The following is a 16,789-nucleotide window of genomic DNA, read 5'->3' on the forward strand; positions in this document are numbered from 1 at the left end:
ATATTAAAGTTCTTGAACATCCAGTGTAACAGGATGAGACAGAGGTAGGCTATATAGACCAATGTAAATTCATGAAGGAGATAGCAGAAATATAAAACAGGGTATATGAATATAAGAGTAGAGTATTATCTCAGAATGAAATTAGGGAACATAAAAAATTAAAGACAAATTGAGTCCATTTTTTGCTACACCAAAACCCATCTGATTCTTTACAGGACAGCTGAGAGTCTGCGGTTTTAACAGCCATGAACAGCTCCCCTTGCTGCTTCAGCTCCATCTCACAGTCAGTTGTCCCCCACTCCTCATTACGCACAGATTATCAGTGCATTTGGATGACAGACCTACAAATACCTCCACAGCAACTTGCAGTTCAGCCCATCTGTTTGCCGTGTGTGCTCGCTCCAGTGGAGACCTATTTATAAAGTAGTTGAATTCGCTCCTCCAAGCTTACCTACTCAGGAAGTTTGTCCACCTAAAATGTGCTTTTGGCCTTTCCTACGCAAGGAAGGCACTGGGTGATACAGTGGAGTGTGCATTTATAGTTACTGATAGTTAAATACATGTGATGAAGATAAAGAGAATTTACACTGCATAACTTCACACTTCTGCTTTTAATCAGTCTCCAAAAGCTTCCTGAATAGCCAGCGCAAAGGAACATGGCAAGAGTCCTCCAAAAAGGCACCTTAACACAGACACTCTGAACATCAAACCAGAGATACAGCTCTTCTTCATTGTGTGAACAGATAGTAAAGCTCATCTGAACTCTGTAATAATGGCATTAGAGTTCAGCATTGCAGCTAGAGGTCTGAAGTACCTTGCCTTCCTTCAAATTAGACTCATCTAACATGTTTGGTTTGATATGTGTTAGTGCTGGGGGTAGGTTAATCCCAAATGAAAATGAAAATCTATTCTTTAAGCAAATAACCAAAACAAATTGGAAAAGAATTTAAAGAAAACCAACCAACCAAACAAAAACCACTACTGATCAGTCTAGTCTCATGAATGAAGACATCTCTAGCACCAGATTTATTCAGTATTTGTATAGAAATACAGTAAATTAAGAAGATATACAAATGAAGTGTCAATAGGTGACTTTTAAAATTTTCCTCTGGATTATGAGGATGCCATTTCCATGAACAACAAATTAAGCCCAGTGCACATCCCTAGAATAAGGGTCATTACTCACGGTGTTTATAGTCACAGTTAGGATCTTTCAACATCAAAACAAGCTCAATAATTACAGGGGAATAGAGTGCTAAAAAAGAAATATGGTACAAAATGACCAAATTTTTAAACTGAGTAACAACATGCTTAACCTTACCTGGAACCCAATTTAAGTATCGAAAAGGAGCACCACCAACCCATTGCCATCCGCTGTTGAAATTCAAACTGTTAAGACCAAACCAGAGAGCTGAACTCAGTGTGAGAGTCAAACCTAAGTAACAGAGACAGAGAGAGATACTGGAAGTCCACAGCAGGAGTAAACACTTTCTCAATATTTGAGAGCTGAATTTTAGTTAAACCATCTGCTTCTACTCTTCTCCAGCACAAGTTTTAACAACTTTTACCATTTTAGTTAAGGTGGCTTTGCCAAATCTGTAAAACATGTCAGCTTACAAGGGTCGCTTTTGTTTTAGAGTTTTCACATTTTGAAGTTTGGAGAATTTTATTATGACAGAAAACAAAATAACTCTTCTACATGTTCCTTTCAAAATTAATGATCACAAACATGAAATAATTTTTTCCAGAATTACAGAATGTTAAATTTATAACATTGCACAAAAGGTCACAAAAGCAAAAATCAGTTTTTTAAAATGAAATGTGAAGTTTCCCAGTGTGTATTTTCTCTCCCATAAAATTAACAAGTGTGAGTTTCAAATGTACAAAATACTGCAAAAAACCTGTTCTCATTTTATCAAAAAACATTAAAATGCAATCATTGCAAATATCATCTTTTTAACAGCATATCTTGTGCACTTTTCAGACTGATCTCATTTCAGTTCTATAGCCAATAATAAGTCAGGCTTCAAAAACCAGTTCAAACTTTTTGCTGTAGTTTTGAAAAGCATGTAGAAATATCATGGTTATGTATGGCCCTGCTGAATTCTCTAGCATTATTGATAGTCATTATTATTCAATTGTCTATCTCCGTCTTTCATATAAGACTTGGGAGCCCAATTGGTGGACTGTTGGTTTTTTTAAATTAAATGTGTTTCTTCATAGTTCACAGAAAATCATTATGCCATATGTATTATTTTTTTCTGCTTCTACTGATGGCGGTATCATGCCAAGATGTTGCAATTCTTAGTTGTCTTTGACACTATGATTGTGGGCAGCACTTGAAGCCTGGTAAACTTATAAGGAGAGGTAGTTAAGTACCAGAAAGCACTGGAATGTCATACTAAAGCCTGGTTTGGTGCCAACACATTAACATGTTTTAGTACTTCTGTACAAATAAGTTGTGGTTAAGACAATCAAGAACTGAGCATGACAGGAAATCCTGCTACTGCCAGGGTAGTTGCATAATGAAAAACTAATCTTCACATACATTTGGCAGCCATATCTATTAGTTTGCGTTTAAAACACACCTACTATTAACGCACTCCTGTGTCAGTGCCAGTTTGTTCCTTTGAGAATTAATTTCAACAATTTCATCACACTCAGTGAAAAAAAGACCCATGTTTTGACCAAATCCTTAAATTGAAAACAAAAGTTTAGACAGAACAGACTGTTCATAGCAATAAAAGCACATTTATCATTCCTCCAAATTGGAGAAATATGGATTTTGTTGATGGAATTGGCTGGATGTTTGCATCCAAAAAGTTACTGTCAGTGGTCGACTGTCCAGATGGAAAATAGTAACAACTGATCTGTATGGGGACAGATATTATTGAATATCTTCATCAGTCACATAGACAGTGGGATTGGGTGCACCCTTGGCAAGTCTGCAGATGACACCAAGCTGAATGGTGCATTGGATTCACTTGAGGGAAGGGGTGGCAACCAGAGTGTCTCTGACAGGCTTGAGGAGTGGGCACATGTGAACTTCAATTTCAACAAGGCCAAGCACCTGGTCCTCTACCTGGGTAATAAAAATTCACATCAATATGAACTAAGGAGAACAGCCCTGCAGAGAAGGACTCGGGACTACTGGTGCATGAAAAGCTGAACATGATCCTACAACGTGCACTCACAGCCCAGAAGGAGGCACAAAAATTCATCAGAGGGCTGGAACATCCCTGTGAAGAATGGTTGAGAGGACTGGGACTGTTCTGCTGGGAGAAGGCTCTGGGGAGACCTTATCAAGGCTTTTTGATATATAAAAATAGCTCATAAAAAATTGGAGGAAGACTTTTTATCAGGGCGTGTAGTGACAGGACAAGGGAAAATGTTTTAAAAATGAAAGAGAGTAGATTTACATGGGACATAATGAAGAAACTTTTTACAATTAGGATGGTGAGGCACTGGAAGAGATTTCCCAGGGGAACTGTTGATCCCAATCACTAGAAGTGTTCAAGCTCAGGTCAGAGGGGGCTTTGAGCAGCCTAGTCTAACACATGATGTCCCATTCCATGGCAGGGATGCTGGACTAGATATTCTTGAACTGGTCCTTCAAACCCAAACCATTCTCTAATCCTCTGACATAAATTTACAGAGAAGAACATGACATAGAATGGTTGGGGTTTTTTCAACTGATGTAATATATTCAAAATATTTTATAATCTATTTAATAGATTAATTAGTAGGCTATTTTATGTGTGTGCAGAGGCTAAGAAGGTAATAAAGAGGAGACCCTTGTGAAATGTAAATATATTCAAGTACAAATTCAGAATTTTCTCACAGGACAAGTTGGGAAATTACTTCAAAAAACACTGAAGAAGACTGAAACTAGAAGAGACTACTTGTGAGTCCTTGTGTTTATTAGTACTTTTTCCTTTCTTTTCATATTTTAGCACATACTGATGATGCAATACCTTTAGCAAGATAGTCCAAAAATGCTGATTAGTACACACAACAAAAAGAATGCAAAAAGGATACAGTCTTGGTATCTGCACTTTTGGTTTACAAACTGTTTTGCATTTTTCTGCATTCCAACATTCATTCTTTATTGCTTGTATTACTTAATTATTGTATTTTTTATGTTACTGTAAGTTTATGGTAATATTTAATCAAGACAAAATAAATATTATCTGTCCTATATTCCCAGCTGAATCATTCAAGATAACAACTTATATCTACTAATTACCAGAATTGAACAAACATAAATTTTCAAGATGGAACACACTATATGTGTCACTGTTGCGATAACACACTTCTTTAAAAAACTGCTGGATAATATTACCCTACCTGTCAAGTATGTTTGTTCATGTAATTCTGTGATGCTTAATAACTCCGCCTTCTGTTGTCGACAGCTTTTTCTTGCCTGGTGCCATGTCAGAGCTGCGTCAGAGTTTACCTGGTACTGGACATTTGTTAAAGAATCTGTGTTCCACAAACTCATGCTATTAACTGTAGGGAGAAGAAGAAATGCTGTAACTCACCATGAAGGTGAAGCCAGATACAATATAGGAAAAATTGCATAGCAAAAATACGCAAAACATAAACACTACCATAGACAACTGATTTGAAAGGAATCCTGAGGATCTCTCAGCTGTTAGTAGACCCAGAGTTAAACCATGGCAGCAATGTTGGGCAGTACACAGGGAATGAAACAAGGTCACCATTTTCTCTGCTATAACAAAGCTGCTGCTTAAGGTAAACAAGTGGCTAACATCATGCTAAAATAATTGATTTGTCAATGTGGAGAAAAAGACTGATGCTTGATAAAGTGTATTTCAAGCCAGCCACTTTTCCGAGAAATTAAACCCAAATCTTTTTTTACTAATTTGGGGTACTATGTAAAGTGGCTATGGATTTTCTTAGTGTGATAGAGATGATCAGACCAAGCACTGAATGCAAAGTTGACATTATCAGCATCCATTTCACACATCTCTGCAATTCCTGATTTCTTATGCATGTGCCTCACATACCACGACTTTCTTCTTTGCCACATAGCCTGATGGTGACCTCCCTGAATACTTGCACTTGGCACATTAGGCAATGCCAAAGCAGTGAAAGCTTTTAGATGAAAGTCATCCAAAAGGGCCCAACACTAGACTTGGCCCCAGAAAGTACCACACTCCTTTACACTGCTGCAGTCTCTCTTGGCTCATCTCAATTTGATCTCCACAACCAAGCAACAGAAAAGAGCATGACCTTGCTCTGCCAAAGATGGAATCTACAGGAGGCCTGAACACTGAGCTAAATATCACATAAAGAGAATAATGTTGCATGACAAAAGCAGCAGGGGTCACTGTATGTCTGATGACAATGAGAAAACAACTGAAATTCCTGCAGCCTCTATCAGTTTCTTGAGTTACAATCCATGAAAAATTTGAGAGAAAGAGATCTTTTCCTTTTCTGAATTCAGAGAGCTCAGAAAACTTAAGTGTGCAAGTAGAGGGAAACAGTACAATAAACAAAATTCAAGACAACGGATTATATGTGTTAAATGTCAGCAGGTAAGTAACCAGTTCCACTTTTTCCTGTATTAAATCTGATAGTCTATAGGCAATATGAAGTGCTTCTTTTAAATTATCTTTCTTAAGAAAAAAATCAAATATAACCTACTCTAGTAATGACATTTCACTGAAAATGGAAACTTTCATCCCATTATCACTATTCACAAACCAACTCCAGTCTAAAATATTTTATGACTACCAAAATCAGAACTTCTTTGCCATGTTATATTCTACAAGACCATAAATCCCTGTGCACAAGCACAAGCCTGGAACAAAATGAATATTGCAAAAATAGTAAAATCTATAAATCAATAAAGAAAACTGGCTCTGACTTGATAGAAAGCGCTTTATAAATCCTGTACTATTATTACAGAAGAAGAGGTAAACAAGTCTTGGGCATTTATTCAACTTTCCAACTCACTCACTCAATCTCATAATTTACAACTGATTTTCATATGGTGCTCTCCTGTAGAACTTTCATCTTTCATAAAAATAAAACTAATTTCTGAACCTTGGAAAATTCATTTTTAAGTCGTTTGAGTTTTGAGACTTCAAATGCCTTTGTAGAGCAGGATTTTGGAAAATCCTTATGTTATTTTTTAAAGTTTAGTACCCCCAGAGAAACCAAAAGATTAATCACTTTTCTGAAATAATATAGTTTAGCATCTAAGTTAAATTAATGTTAAACCACATCTGTCCTTAGTACATAAGCAGAAAATTAGTAAAAAAAGCCTAACTCTACCCCTACACAGATGAATTCAGCATGCATTTTTACTCTGGACTTTTTGTTTCTGTCCTAGTCAGCTGCAAGTTTTATGCATCAGACTTCCTAAATCCTTCAATAGATACTAGTTCTCTAATCTGTCAAGAAAGAGGTCTCAATGGACTTTTGTCCACTGGAATACAGCTCTAGGCACACACTGACTCACACTCCTGATGATCTTACACTGTGCAACCTGTTTTCTTCCCCAACACCTACTTTGTAGTGCAACACACAGCTCAAAAAAAACATAGTGTAACCTATAAAGAAGCAGCATTTCCTAGGGTACTAAAAATTGTTTACTGTAACAACATTTCTCAGTTCCTTTCTCTGGGATTTAAGTTTCTACTGCCACTGTATCAGCATCTCTTTCTAAATCCTCAAATAGTGGGTCATACTTACTATTACGTCACTTCCACCAATCAAATTTCTACACCTCTATTGAGTATAATAAGTGTTATAACTATGGTCTTATGCCCTCTTCATTTTGGAGAACACTTTACCTGGTTTAGCTCACAGTGAAAAGTGACTGATTCAGTCACAGTAATATCTCTGTAAGTCCAGACCCTAATATGAACAGCTGGAATGGTTTGCATCACATTTTCATATTGACCCCTTTGCTCCCCTGGACAGTTTACCAAACAACAAACACTTTAATCTTATTAAATAAAATTTAACATACACAGAGTTAAACATTCTACTTGTAAAGACATTCTTGAAAGTTATTAACTTATTACTCATATCTCACTCATTCCTCTTTCATAGGGATAACTCAAACTTCTGTTACCATGGCCTGTCTCTCATTAAAATATATGACTCAAACCTGAATATTTTATAGTCAGCACTGAGGAATCAGGAAGGAAACATGCAAGCAATCAGCATAAAGCAGCTTTTTCCAAAAACAATCACAGCCTTCAGAATGGATTTCCTTGAATTATGCCAAAGAATTAAACAAAAGTTTAATGATACCTCCTATTTGCTGTACTCAAATAATGCTAGACAGGTAGCATTCTTAAGTCAATCTTGCTTTATTAATGGGATTGATATTCCCAACATGTTTTTATTATCTTGAAAATAATACTGGCATAGGAAAAAAGGTGTAATTTTTATTTATCTGAGTTGCTGACTGCAACATTCATGGAAATCAGGCAAGCACACTAATACTTCATCATCAAACCACTTAAGATCAACCCAAACTGTCTTCTTCACATGAAAGGAAAGGCACAGTTTTCCCTTTAGTTTCTGACTCAGTCTGTTTCTGACACAGTCAGTTTCTGACACAGTTTTCTGAGTCAGTCAGCTGGAGCTTTACAGCAAAACACAACAATAAAGAAGAAGGGAAGGAGAAGTACTACCCTTCTCAGCATGACAGAAGAAGCAGCTTGCTGGTAAAATGTGTATTACATATTTTACAGAAGTTCGGAGAAACTTCATTTAAATTTAAAAGAATTCAAATAAATGCAGGCATAAATTACTCCAATTTACTGAAAGGATAATCAACATTTCTAAGTTCTGTATATTTATAATACTGCATTTTAAACTCTAAATATACTCAAACCAGAGAATTTAGATTAATAAATACTTCTAATTGAGTTAAAACAGAGAACTACAACATAGCAAACAGTTTTGGGAAACAGTGGGATGTAGTAAAAAGTTCATGTAAGCTCCTTCATGTCTAAAAGACAACTCATCATACAAAGTAATTTTCATTTTCAATTATGCTGTATTCTATCTTCCAGTTCCACTGCACAAATTTCTACATGGCCATTGGCGTATACTATACACGCTGATGTAACATTTTTATATCTAATTAACTTTCTATTGAAGTAAATTATGTATGTACAAATTCCAGCATATGATTAACATACTTCCACCTGGATGTAATTGGTCAATGTTTTTTTATGCTGGGCCCTATATTTGCATATTTAAGTAGTTCCTAAAGGGATAGCATAAAAGCTTACATTTCATTGGGCAAAATCCATACTTCTTGTCGACATCATAGTCTGAAGTGGTTCCACACCAGAACCAGCCATCTGACCTGCCAGCATCTGTGCAGTCAGCATACCATTTACCACCATACTTAAAAGGGAATACACAAGGTGCTCCATTGTCATTTCCTTTCACCGTGTAGGTATCTAAGGAGACACACAACAATTTAAAAATGCATAAACATTAATAAGCATGGGATATATATAAATTTCTCTTTATGATCCTATTATAGAATGTTATAGCAAGGATAGCTTGATAGCTTAGTATACAAACTATACTAGAAATTAGACAAATTTTTGTTGTTTAAGGAGACCACAACTGAGTGAGTCAAGACATGCTAAAGTTTACATGCATAACAATCAAAAGTATAAAACCCACACAGTTAGGCAATTTTCTTTTTAAATGCAAACAACTTTAAACTCTTTTGTCAATAACCCACTCAATTGCTGATCATTTTAGACAGGGACATGTACATATAAACTTGAAAGGTACATGGCATGGAGTGACACCACTATGCTGTGACCAAATAAGATTTCCATTTGCATCTAAAGATAATTTTTTATTTCATCAGAAATCTGACTCAATGAAACTTATCAAAGTAACTAAAGCAGATTTCTGCGTGTGCACGTATAATATACACACATTGATGGGAGGACGTACAGAGGAATAGTTAGTACTTGAAGGGACTGCTAGAGAGGTGACATACCAAGGTCACTGTCTCACAGAGCTGCTAGAAAACAAAGGAGGAAGGAATAGCAGGACATCATTCTGTCTCCTCCTGCCTCCTTTCACATAATTTGCTTTGCTAGTGTTCTTCTATTCTGGCTTTAGGCCAGGGACTAGTACTGTAATCAGCCATGGTGTAAACCACAGAAACTGCATCCATACCTCTCTTTTTGACCATTTCTGTTTATCAAAGAATACTAAATGGGAAGTCAAACATGTTCCCAGATACTTATCATGAATATATGCATATGTGTATTATACATAACTTTTTCAAATTTATATAAAATATTTCTTTGTCTAACATTTCAGTACCAACTTTGAGACTCCCTTCAAAGACTAGGAAGACGTCTTCAGTATATTGGAGCTAAAGAGTTAACTAATTCCTCACAGCATACTTAATATTTGCTTCCCGAAGAAAAAAACTATAACCAGCAGACTATACACTTACACTACACCTTTTTGTGCATGTGCAAATAGTAAAAGCCATCATCAACTGTCGTGTAATAGATATACATTTTTTGAACAACCATAGAATTTTTTCTTCTCTCCAAATGAATCCCTACCATACATGGTTAATCATTTATCAGAACTTTGACAAGTTTGACAAAGAAGCAAAATGAACTCCTCAAAAAACAAAAAACACACACTCAAGTATAGCTGATTTCACCAGAAGTCACACTCATTGATCATTAATGAGAGGAAGGAAATTCTCATACACTTATAAATATTTTAATTAGCTACACATAAAAATAAGTTTGAGATACAGAAATTAATTTACAGAACTTTACCTTCATAGCCTCGAGAACACAGATCATCTGTGGTTCCGTAGACTTTCCACCTACTCCATAAACCAGATCCCTTGTACAGCATAATATTCCTTTCCTGTCTGTTTCCATAGTTGAAAAACAAATCTTCCCCTTGGATTGCAAAGAGAGTCTCATTTCTGCATTCCCATCGCTGAAGTTCACTAGCCTTGTCACAAGGATACAGAGTGATCGGAACCCAGTCTTTCTTCGAAGGCACTCCCAAGCACAATTTGAATGCTATGCTCATAAGCTGGTGATCTGAGACCCACCTGAATTTTTGTGACTCATTTTCTTGAACACAAGGAGCAACAGTCACTGAATTAGAACTTTGAGCCAGTACACAGCGCTTGTGTTCTTCATTATATATTAAGAAGGTGCTGGTATCTGTAAGGCAAATAACAGTGGAATCATTTGGGTTGAAGTAATCTAACCTACTACCTAAGTGAAATACAAATCTGGACACCGCTCTTGGTGTTAAAATCTCATCACCTGTTCAGCAAAAGAAGATGCAGCATTCCTGTGACCTACACCTGTTAAAGCGACAGTACAATGCAACTAGTGCAGATGTGAGGACATTCCAACCATTTTGTGTCAAAGCATTTACATGCAAAAGTGCAAGGCAGCAGAGGTGGAAGATCTAGTGTCTCCTGTAGGTTTAAAGCATGGATTAAACTGAAGAGAGAAAACACACTCTATTATTAGCCCAAGCTGCACCCATGGGAGTTACTGAAACAAGGGAGCACACACACAGTAGATTGCAGATCGTGACTCTAAACACTCCACCAGCACTGGCTCCCTGATCCTGGTTCTGAGGCATGAGGAGACAACAACAGTCACTAAGTTCTTCAGGCTCCATTTCCTCACAGTGGGGAGCTCTGTTCTCAAAAGCCCTACTAAAATCCTTAAAGTATTAATTGAAGGGAAGGATATGTTTTTAAGCTTTATATAAAAGTTACTTGTAGAGTATATTTATTTTTTACTCCACTTCAGTCATCAATGACTTCTTTCTTACATCTCTCCATTATGAATGATAAACCAACAACAGTGGGATTTGCCATCACGACATACACCTCTTCATGATTTATGAAAATATACAAAGCTCTTCGTAGGTGCCCAGGTTATTTTTCCCCTTTCATAAATAGTACTTCACAGCATGCATTATCATGTATTCAAAGTTTATTTCAGAATTTTAGCCACTTGAAAAGTTCTTCTCATGTGTTACACTTGGGTGTGCTATGGAGTGTAACATTTCTGAGCTGTTCTTGCCCAAAGACTGAGAATTTCGCCTCTCTGATCCCCCTAAGATCTGATACTAGAACTCATAGAGTAACAGGATGCACAAGGTCTTAAAGCTATATTTTAACTGGGATATGAGCTAGGAAAGAGAAATATTAATTTGTGTGACTCTGGAGACTGAAACTAATTAAAACGTTATTTCTTTATTGTATGATTACCAAATTAAACAAATCCTATAATGAAGAAATATTTAAGTGGAAAAGAGGTTAACCACCGAAAATTTTTCTCTCTCTTTGCTGAGGCTCCAATGTGGAAATGATCAGACTTTTCTGCAGAAGAACAACCTGGGAACAAATAATCTCTCTCTCAGAGAAAGAGCTGACCTAGAGTTATCTCATCCATAGTTCAGCTTCCTTCTCCTGTCCTTTGGCTTCCAACTCACTGGGAAGTAATGTAAAACTGATGAGTACTGGAGGCAAAAGTTGTTGTCTTTTGCCAATCTGTTTTACTCACAGACAATACAAGGAAATGTACAATTATCACTGCTGGTGACAACTTTTTTTTTATTCAGCTTTTCTACTAGCATTTGGTACAATGTTATTGTAAACTGATATATGCAATGCTTGCAACTCTCCTTTTCCTGGCATCATATTTAAAGTTTCTGGACAGCAGAGATATAAGACACTTTTTCAGGTATGGAAAACACTGCCTGATTTTTCAAACTGCTAAAATTGTATTTCTGGCCTATAATAACATTCCTTACTTTATGCTACTTATGGTGTTGAAGAGAGAATGCTATGTACATGAAAAAGTTACTCCAAAATCAAAAGTCTGTATTGCTGTACACAAACATGAAAGGGTGCAGAGTTTTGGCTTCAGAACCAAGGTTAGAAAGCTAAACAAAGAGGTCTGACCAGTGGGGGCAGAGAGGGGGACAAAATTTTGGCTGTTCTGACTGCATCTTTACAAAGCATTAGCAGTGTGTAAAGGTAACACATCTGCTTATACAAGGGCATCAGTGCGCATTCCCAGTGCAGGGAATAGTACATATGTAAGCAGCTAAAAGACCAACACAGCCAATCAGGCATTGAAAATAAGTTGACACCAAAACAAGAGAACAGAACGAGATAGTAGGATACAGGAGCAACCATGGCTAAGGCTGTAGCTGCAAGATTTCTTTTCCCTTAGCATTGCGCTTGTCTCTTCCATGACCATGAAGTAGATTTCTGTTATGGTCCTGTATTGCTCCAGTTTACAGTTGTATTTCTGTGTCTGTTCTGCCTGCTTGATCACCAAAGGGGATTCCCATACAACAATTTCCATGCGACTATTAGATGGTATAAAAGAAACAGGACAGGTATTTGTGCAGCACTTTCTATGCCCTACCAACTCCTCTCTGTAAACACTTGATTCCACTCCTGTCAACATGATGAATTGTATCTGTAAAATAGGCTGAGCAGAATTACACATATAATAACCATTAACTGTGTTTCAGTGTTCTGTAGCAGCATTTATTACAGAGCTCCATAACAGGTACCATTCTTCACTATAAATGAGCTGTAGCTGGCACACTTTATGGTCCACCACAGTGCACCATGAATACCAAAGTATTTGTACTTTGAACTGATTATATCCATTTCTAACAGTAATTGATATGTTGAAAATTACTCCTAGAAGGAAGTTCTTTAAAATGCTTAAGAACATGCCAGGCATAGGAGACAATTTACTTCACCATTATAAACCATTCAGGGAGATCTAGCATGTTTTTCCTCAAATCTCTGGAGTAGATCCTAATAGAGTTTTTCTCGAAGGCTTTGATTTTTTTCTTCACCCAGATCACTGTGACTATTTGACTGTCTCTGGGCCCAGCTCATATCTTAAGAATTGTGCCAAGTACAGTAAAATCCTACTGGCCAGTATCATTTCCACCAGCAGAAATTTCCAAACTAGTTTCACACACTGCAGCATTTGCAAACTATCACGGATTATGCAGGTGTAAATCAAGAAGTAATTTGTGAAGCCACTGAAGTGCTACCAGTGCTAAACACTAGTGGAGAGCACCAGAAGAGCACACCAAATACTAGAAGCAAGAGAGGGGGGAGCAAGGACACAGCAAGTAGGTTGGATAACTGCCTTCTCTTCAAAGACTCCTGCTTACCAGATGGCCTACAATGATTGCTGCTAATTACACAAGGCAAGAAAGGTTACAAGGTAGCGTTATAAAGTTTTGCTTCAGCAGACCTCAATCTGCAGAGCAGAGAATGCTGAGAGGTTTTCAAGAAGGACAGATGAAAAAATTTCACTGAAAAATAACTGTGCACTGGAAATAGTGATAAATCTCAGATCAAGTGGATGCAAATTTCAGGTGCCACCAAGCAACACAGCTTTCCCGTTTTCACACCTCTATCCATACCAGCACCTCAGCTACCTTAACACCCCTCCACGAAATCCATCTGCCAAAAGCACGTCCCTGGGTCCACTGAAGAACAAAGGACTGGAGGACAAGCTGAGCCCCACCACCAGGCACTTCTGCAGACCTTGTTGGGAGAGGGTCTCTGAGGGAAAGGTGGGTGATGTTATTAATTCAAACAGGGACTGATCAGAGTGGTAGGGGAAACTGAGGCACCGCCGGTGACAGCCCTGTTCAGCACCCACAATGTCATGGGCATCCAAAAGTTCTCCCTACAGGGCAGTTTCGCCCACTGGATACCTCGGAATGTGAGGGAGGAGGAGAAGGTCCCAAGGGGAAACAACCACCTCTATCAGCCGATCGCCCGCAGTACCGAGGGGGTTAAAATGGTCATGGGCTTCACCTGCGCGGATGCTCCCTCTAAACCCCCCGCCAGCCCAGGTCAGGTTGGGCTTTGTGTCCGCAGTGACTCCTCGTTTTTCGTCTCATCTCATCCCGCACAGCCCCTGAGGGCACTTACCCAGTAGCGGAAAAACCCGGGGGAGAAGTCCGAGGAGAAGCAGGAGCAGGGAGGGAGCCATCGCGGCGGCTCCGCCCGCGGCTCTACGGCACTGGGACGAGCTGGGACGAGAGGGCTTCCCGCCGGGCAGGTCCGCCGCACTTGTGAAGGGATGGTGGATCGGGGAAAGCTCTGGGCTCCAAATGATAAGGAAATATCCTGTCACATGGGGCGTTTTGAAATAACAGGAATTCGCTGTTCAAACTTTGCTTTCCTAAGCTGATTTTTTTTTCTCTTAGCGGAGGGAAGAACCTCCTTCCAGGCACATGCAGGTGATAAAGCGGTGATAGCTGAGAGGAGGGCTGCTTTTTTTGTTGTTGTCGTTGTGTTTGGAGTTGTTTGGTTTTTTCTTTTATCGTCTTTGCGACCCTGTCAGCGCTGAACGTGGGTCAATGGTTTGTTTCCCAAGAAAATTAGCCAACCCCGCGCCGAGGGAAGAGGACACCTCTCTCCTTTCTTTCTGAGGTGAACCCAAATCTCAAAGAAAATCCCCGCTCGAACGACCGGGTATGCTCCCGGGAGCGAGGACTGCAGAAGTAGCAGAGACCTACTTTTGGGAGCCCGAGATCTGGGCTGCACCCCCGTCCCCATCACTCCTCCTCCAGGCGCGAGCAGGTCGCTCCGATGGGAGTAGAGAGCGGGTGGCGGCCGGAGCGCAGCCGGGTCTGGGCTGCCAAGGAGGAGCAGGGGGGGGACACGTGGGCTTAAAATCCCTAAGAGGCATTCTCTGAGCTCCAATAAATGAACTTCAACCAATTTTATTGTTTATGTATTTATTCTACTGCCTCTATCTACTATTAACAGGACTTAAATCTTGCTTCTGAGTCAGTGTGAGAAAAACAGAACCTTGCCTGCTAGCTGGGTTTTCAGAAGCTGAAGTACCTGCATGGAATTAAATGATCTCTCCAAAAAGGTTCCTTTAGAGCACAATCTTCCTTGAGGTTTTTATGGCTTCTTGCTGTGCAGGGTAGGAGACCTTCCCTGTGTGCATTTTTGTGGAGAGCACCATGTTATTCATTAGAGGCCATTATCAATATACGGTGTCAAGGGTCCCAAGTGGATTGAAAACATCAGTCTTACTGTTGTTTTGCACAGAGAGGCTTTTGTAACATAAGAGACTTACTGAGTATTGTGATAGGGCATACATGAAACTCAGGGGGCACCTTATTACTCTCTAAAACTACCTGAAAGGAAGTTGTAGTGAGGTGGAGGTTGGTCTCTTCTCCTAGGTAACAAGTCACAGGACAAGAGGAAATGGCTTTAAGCTACACTAGGGAAGGTTTAGATTGGATATTGGAGAAAATGTCTTCACTGAAAGGTAGTCAAGCACTGTAACAGACTGCCCAGTGAAGTGGTGGAATTACCATCCCTCAAAGTGTTTAAAAATGTGTAGATATGGTATTTATGTGGTTTAGTGGTGGGCTTGGCAGTGCTAGGTTGGACTCGATGATCTTAGAGGGTTTTTTCCAACCTTAAAGTTTCTCTGAATTTGCAAAGCATCAAACCTACCATGTGTATGAAGCATATTGTGAAATGGCTCTCCCTGTACTGTCGTGCACTCAGAAATCTCTGGTAAGTATTGAAAATCTACAAAAGCCTCCCTGCTGGAAGTTCTGGGTGGTAAAGTACAGCACACCCAGGGAAACACCAATATGAGATTAGTATGGAAAGAGGTGGGGCAGAGTGAAAAGGTCCTTTGACACTATTATAAGAGGACACGAGAGATGAAGACTGAACTCATTTAAGTCGATGAAACTCCTGTAAGCATTGGAAAGGATTCCAGACAGGCACTTCAGCTATGTTAGGCCCTACTGAACTACATGAGGGGAGGGAAGAGGACATGGTTCATAATTTTTCTGGACAGCTGTAGACCCATGCAAAGGTCAGGAACAGCCTGGCCCAAGGACAGGGGCTGGGAAGTATTTCAGCCATAATCAGCAATGTTCTGTATTGTTATGCTGATGAATAATCATCTGGGAAACCTAATCTCTGAGACACTGTGAGAAGTTCAGTCAGAAAGTAAAACTGCCACAAAAATTTTTACATTAAACCCCTATGGCTATGTGCAGTAAAGGGGGCTGCACGTAACTGAAGCACATACATGTATCACACAAATAGGCAGAAAAATGGAATTAAATATATGTATAGTTATATCTATTGGGTTATCAGTGGCTGTACTTGGAATGAACGATACTCTGAAGTGACTGAAGGAACTGTATTAGGCCATTTTCGGAGATTCTCAAAACTGAACTGGACAAGGATCTGAGCAACCTGATCTAAATTTCAAGTTAGATCTACTTTGGAGAGGAGGTCATGCTAGATGAATTCCTGAGGTCCCTTCCAACCAAAATGAGACTTCAGGAGAGTAACTTCCAAGAGAAATATTCCAGACTCTCTTCATGATCTGAAAACTGCCTTTTTTCTCATTGTCCCCTGCTCTCACTGGCAATACTGGCAATACTGCCAGTTCAAAGACATTCTGACATAGGCATGTGATACATGTATGTGTGTCTGTATGTGTATGTACATATACACATACCCTCTGTCTAGAGCAGCACTGGTCTTGATGAGCTTATTCACATAGGTTCTGTGTCTCATCTGGATCATACTCCTCAATAATTATGTCTGGATCTGGTTTCCTCTTTGGGAATCATCATGTAAATACATGAATCATATATTCTGATCTGATATAGTCAAAGAGAAAGATTTTCTCTCCTTTGAGACAAAAGCATTCAGCAAAGT

General features: G+C 38.9%; 1 protein-coding gene across 2 annotated transcripts in view; it reads right to left on the reverse strand.

Moving 5' to 3' along the window:
* LOC113954445 (macrophage mannose receptor 1-like) overlaps positions 1 to 14,607 on the reverse strand; it is a 55,955-nt gene extending 41,348 nt beyond the window's left edge. Inside the window, exons 1-5 of one of the 2 annotated variants that reach the window (XM_027658770.1) lie at positions 14,009 to 14,607; positions 9,825 to 10,226; positions 8,283 to 8,456; positions 4,348 to 4,509; positions 1,322 to 1,435 (exon numbers count right to left, since the gene is read on the reverse strand). In XM_027658770.1, coding sequence (XP_027514571.1) covers positions 1,322 to 1,435; positions 4,348 to 4,509; positions 8,283 to 8,456; positions 9,825 to 10,226; positions 14,009 to 14,069 — 913 coding nt within the window. In that variant the 5' untranslated portion in view covers positions 14,070 to 14,607. The remainder of the gene's footprint in view (positions 1 to 1,321; positions 1,436 to 4,347; positions 4,510 to 8,282; positions 8,457 to 9,824; positions 10,227 to 14,008) is intronic. The other variant, XM_027658771.1, reaches the window with a different exon arrangement.
* Between the last annotated feature and the right edge of the window lie 2,182 nt (positions 14,608 to 16,789).

Source organism: Corapipo altera, unplaced genomic scaffold (genome assembly GCF_003945725.1).
Source record: "Corapipo altera isolate COAL_440 unplaced genomic scaffold, ASM394572v1 63, whole genome shotgun sequence".
NCBI classification, from domain to species: domain Eukaryota; kingdom Metazoa; phylum Chordata; class Aves; order Passeriformes; family Pipridae; genus Corapipo; species Corapipo altera.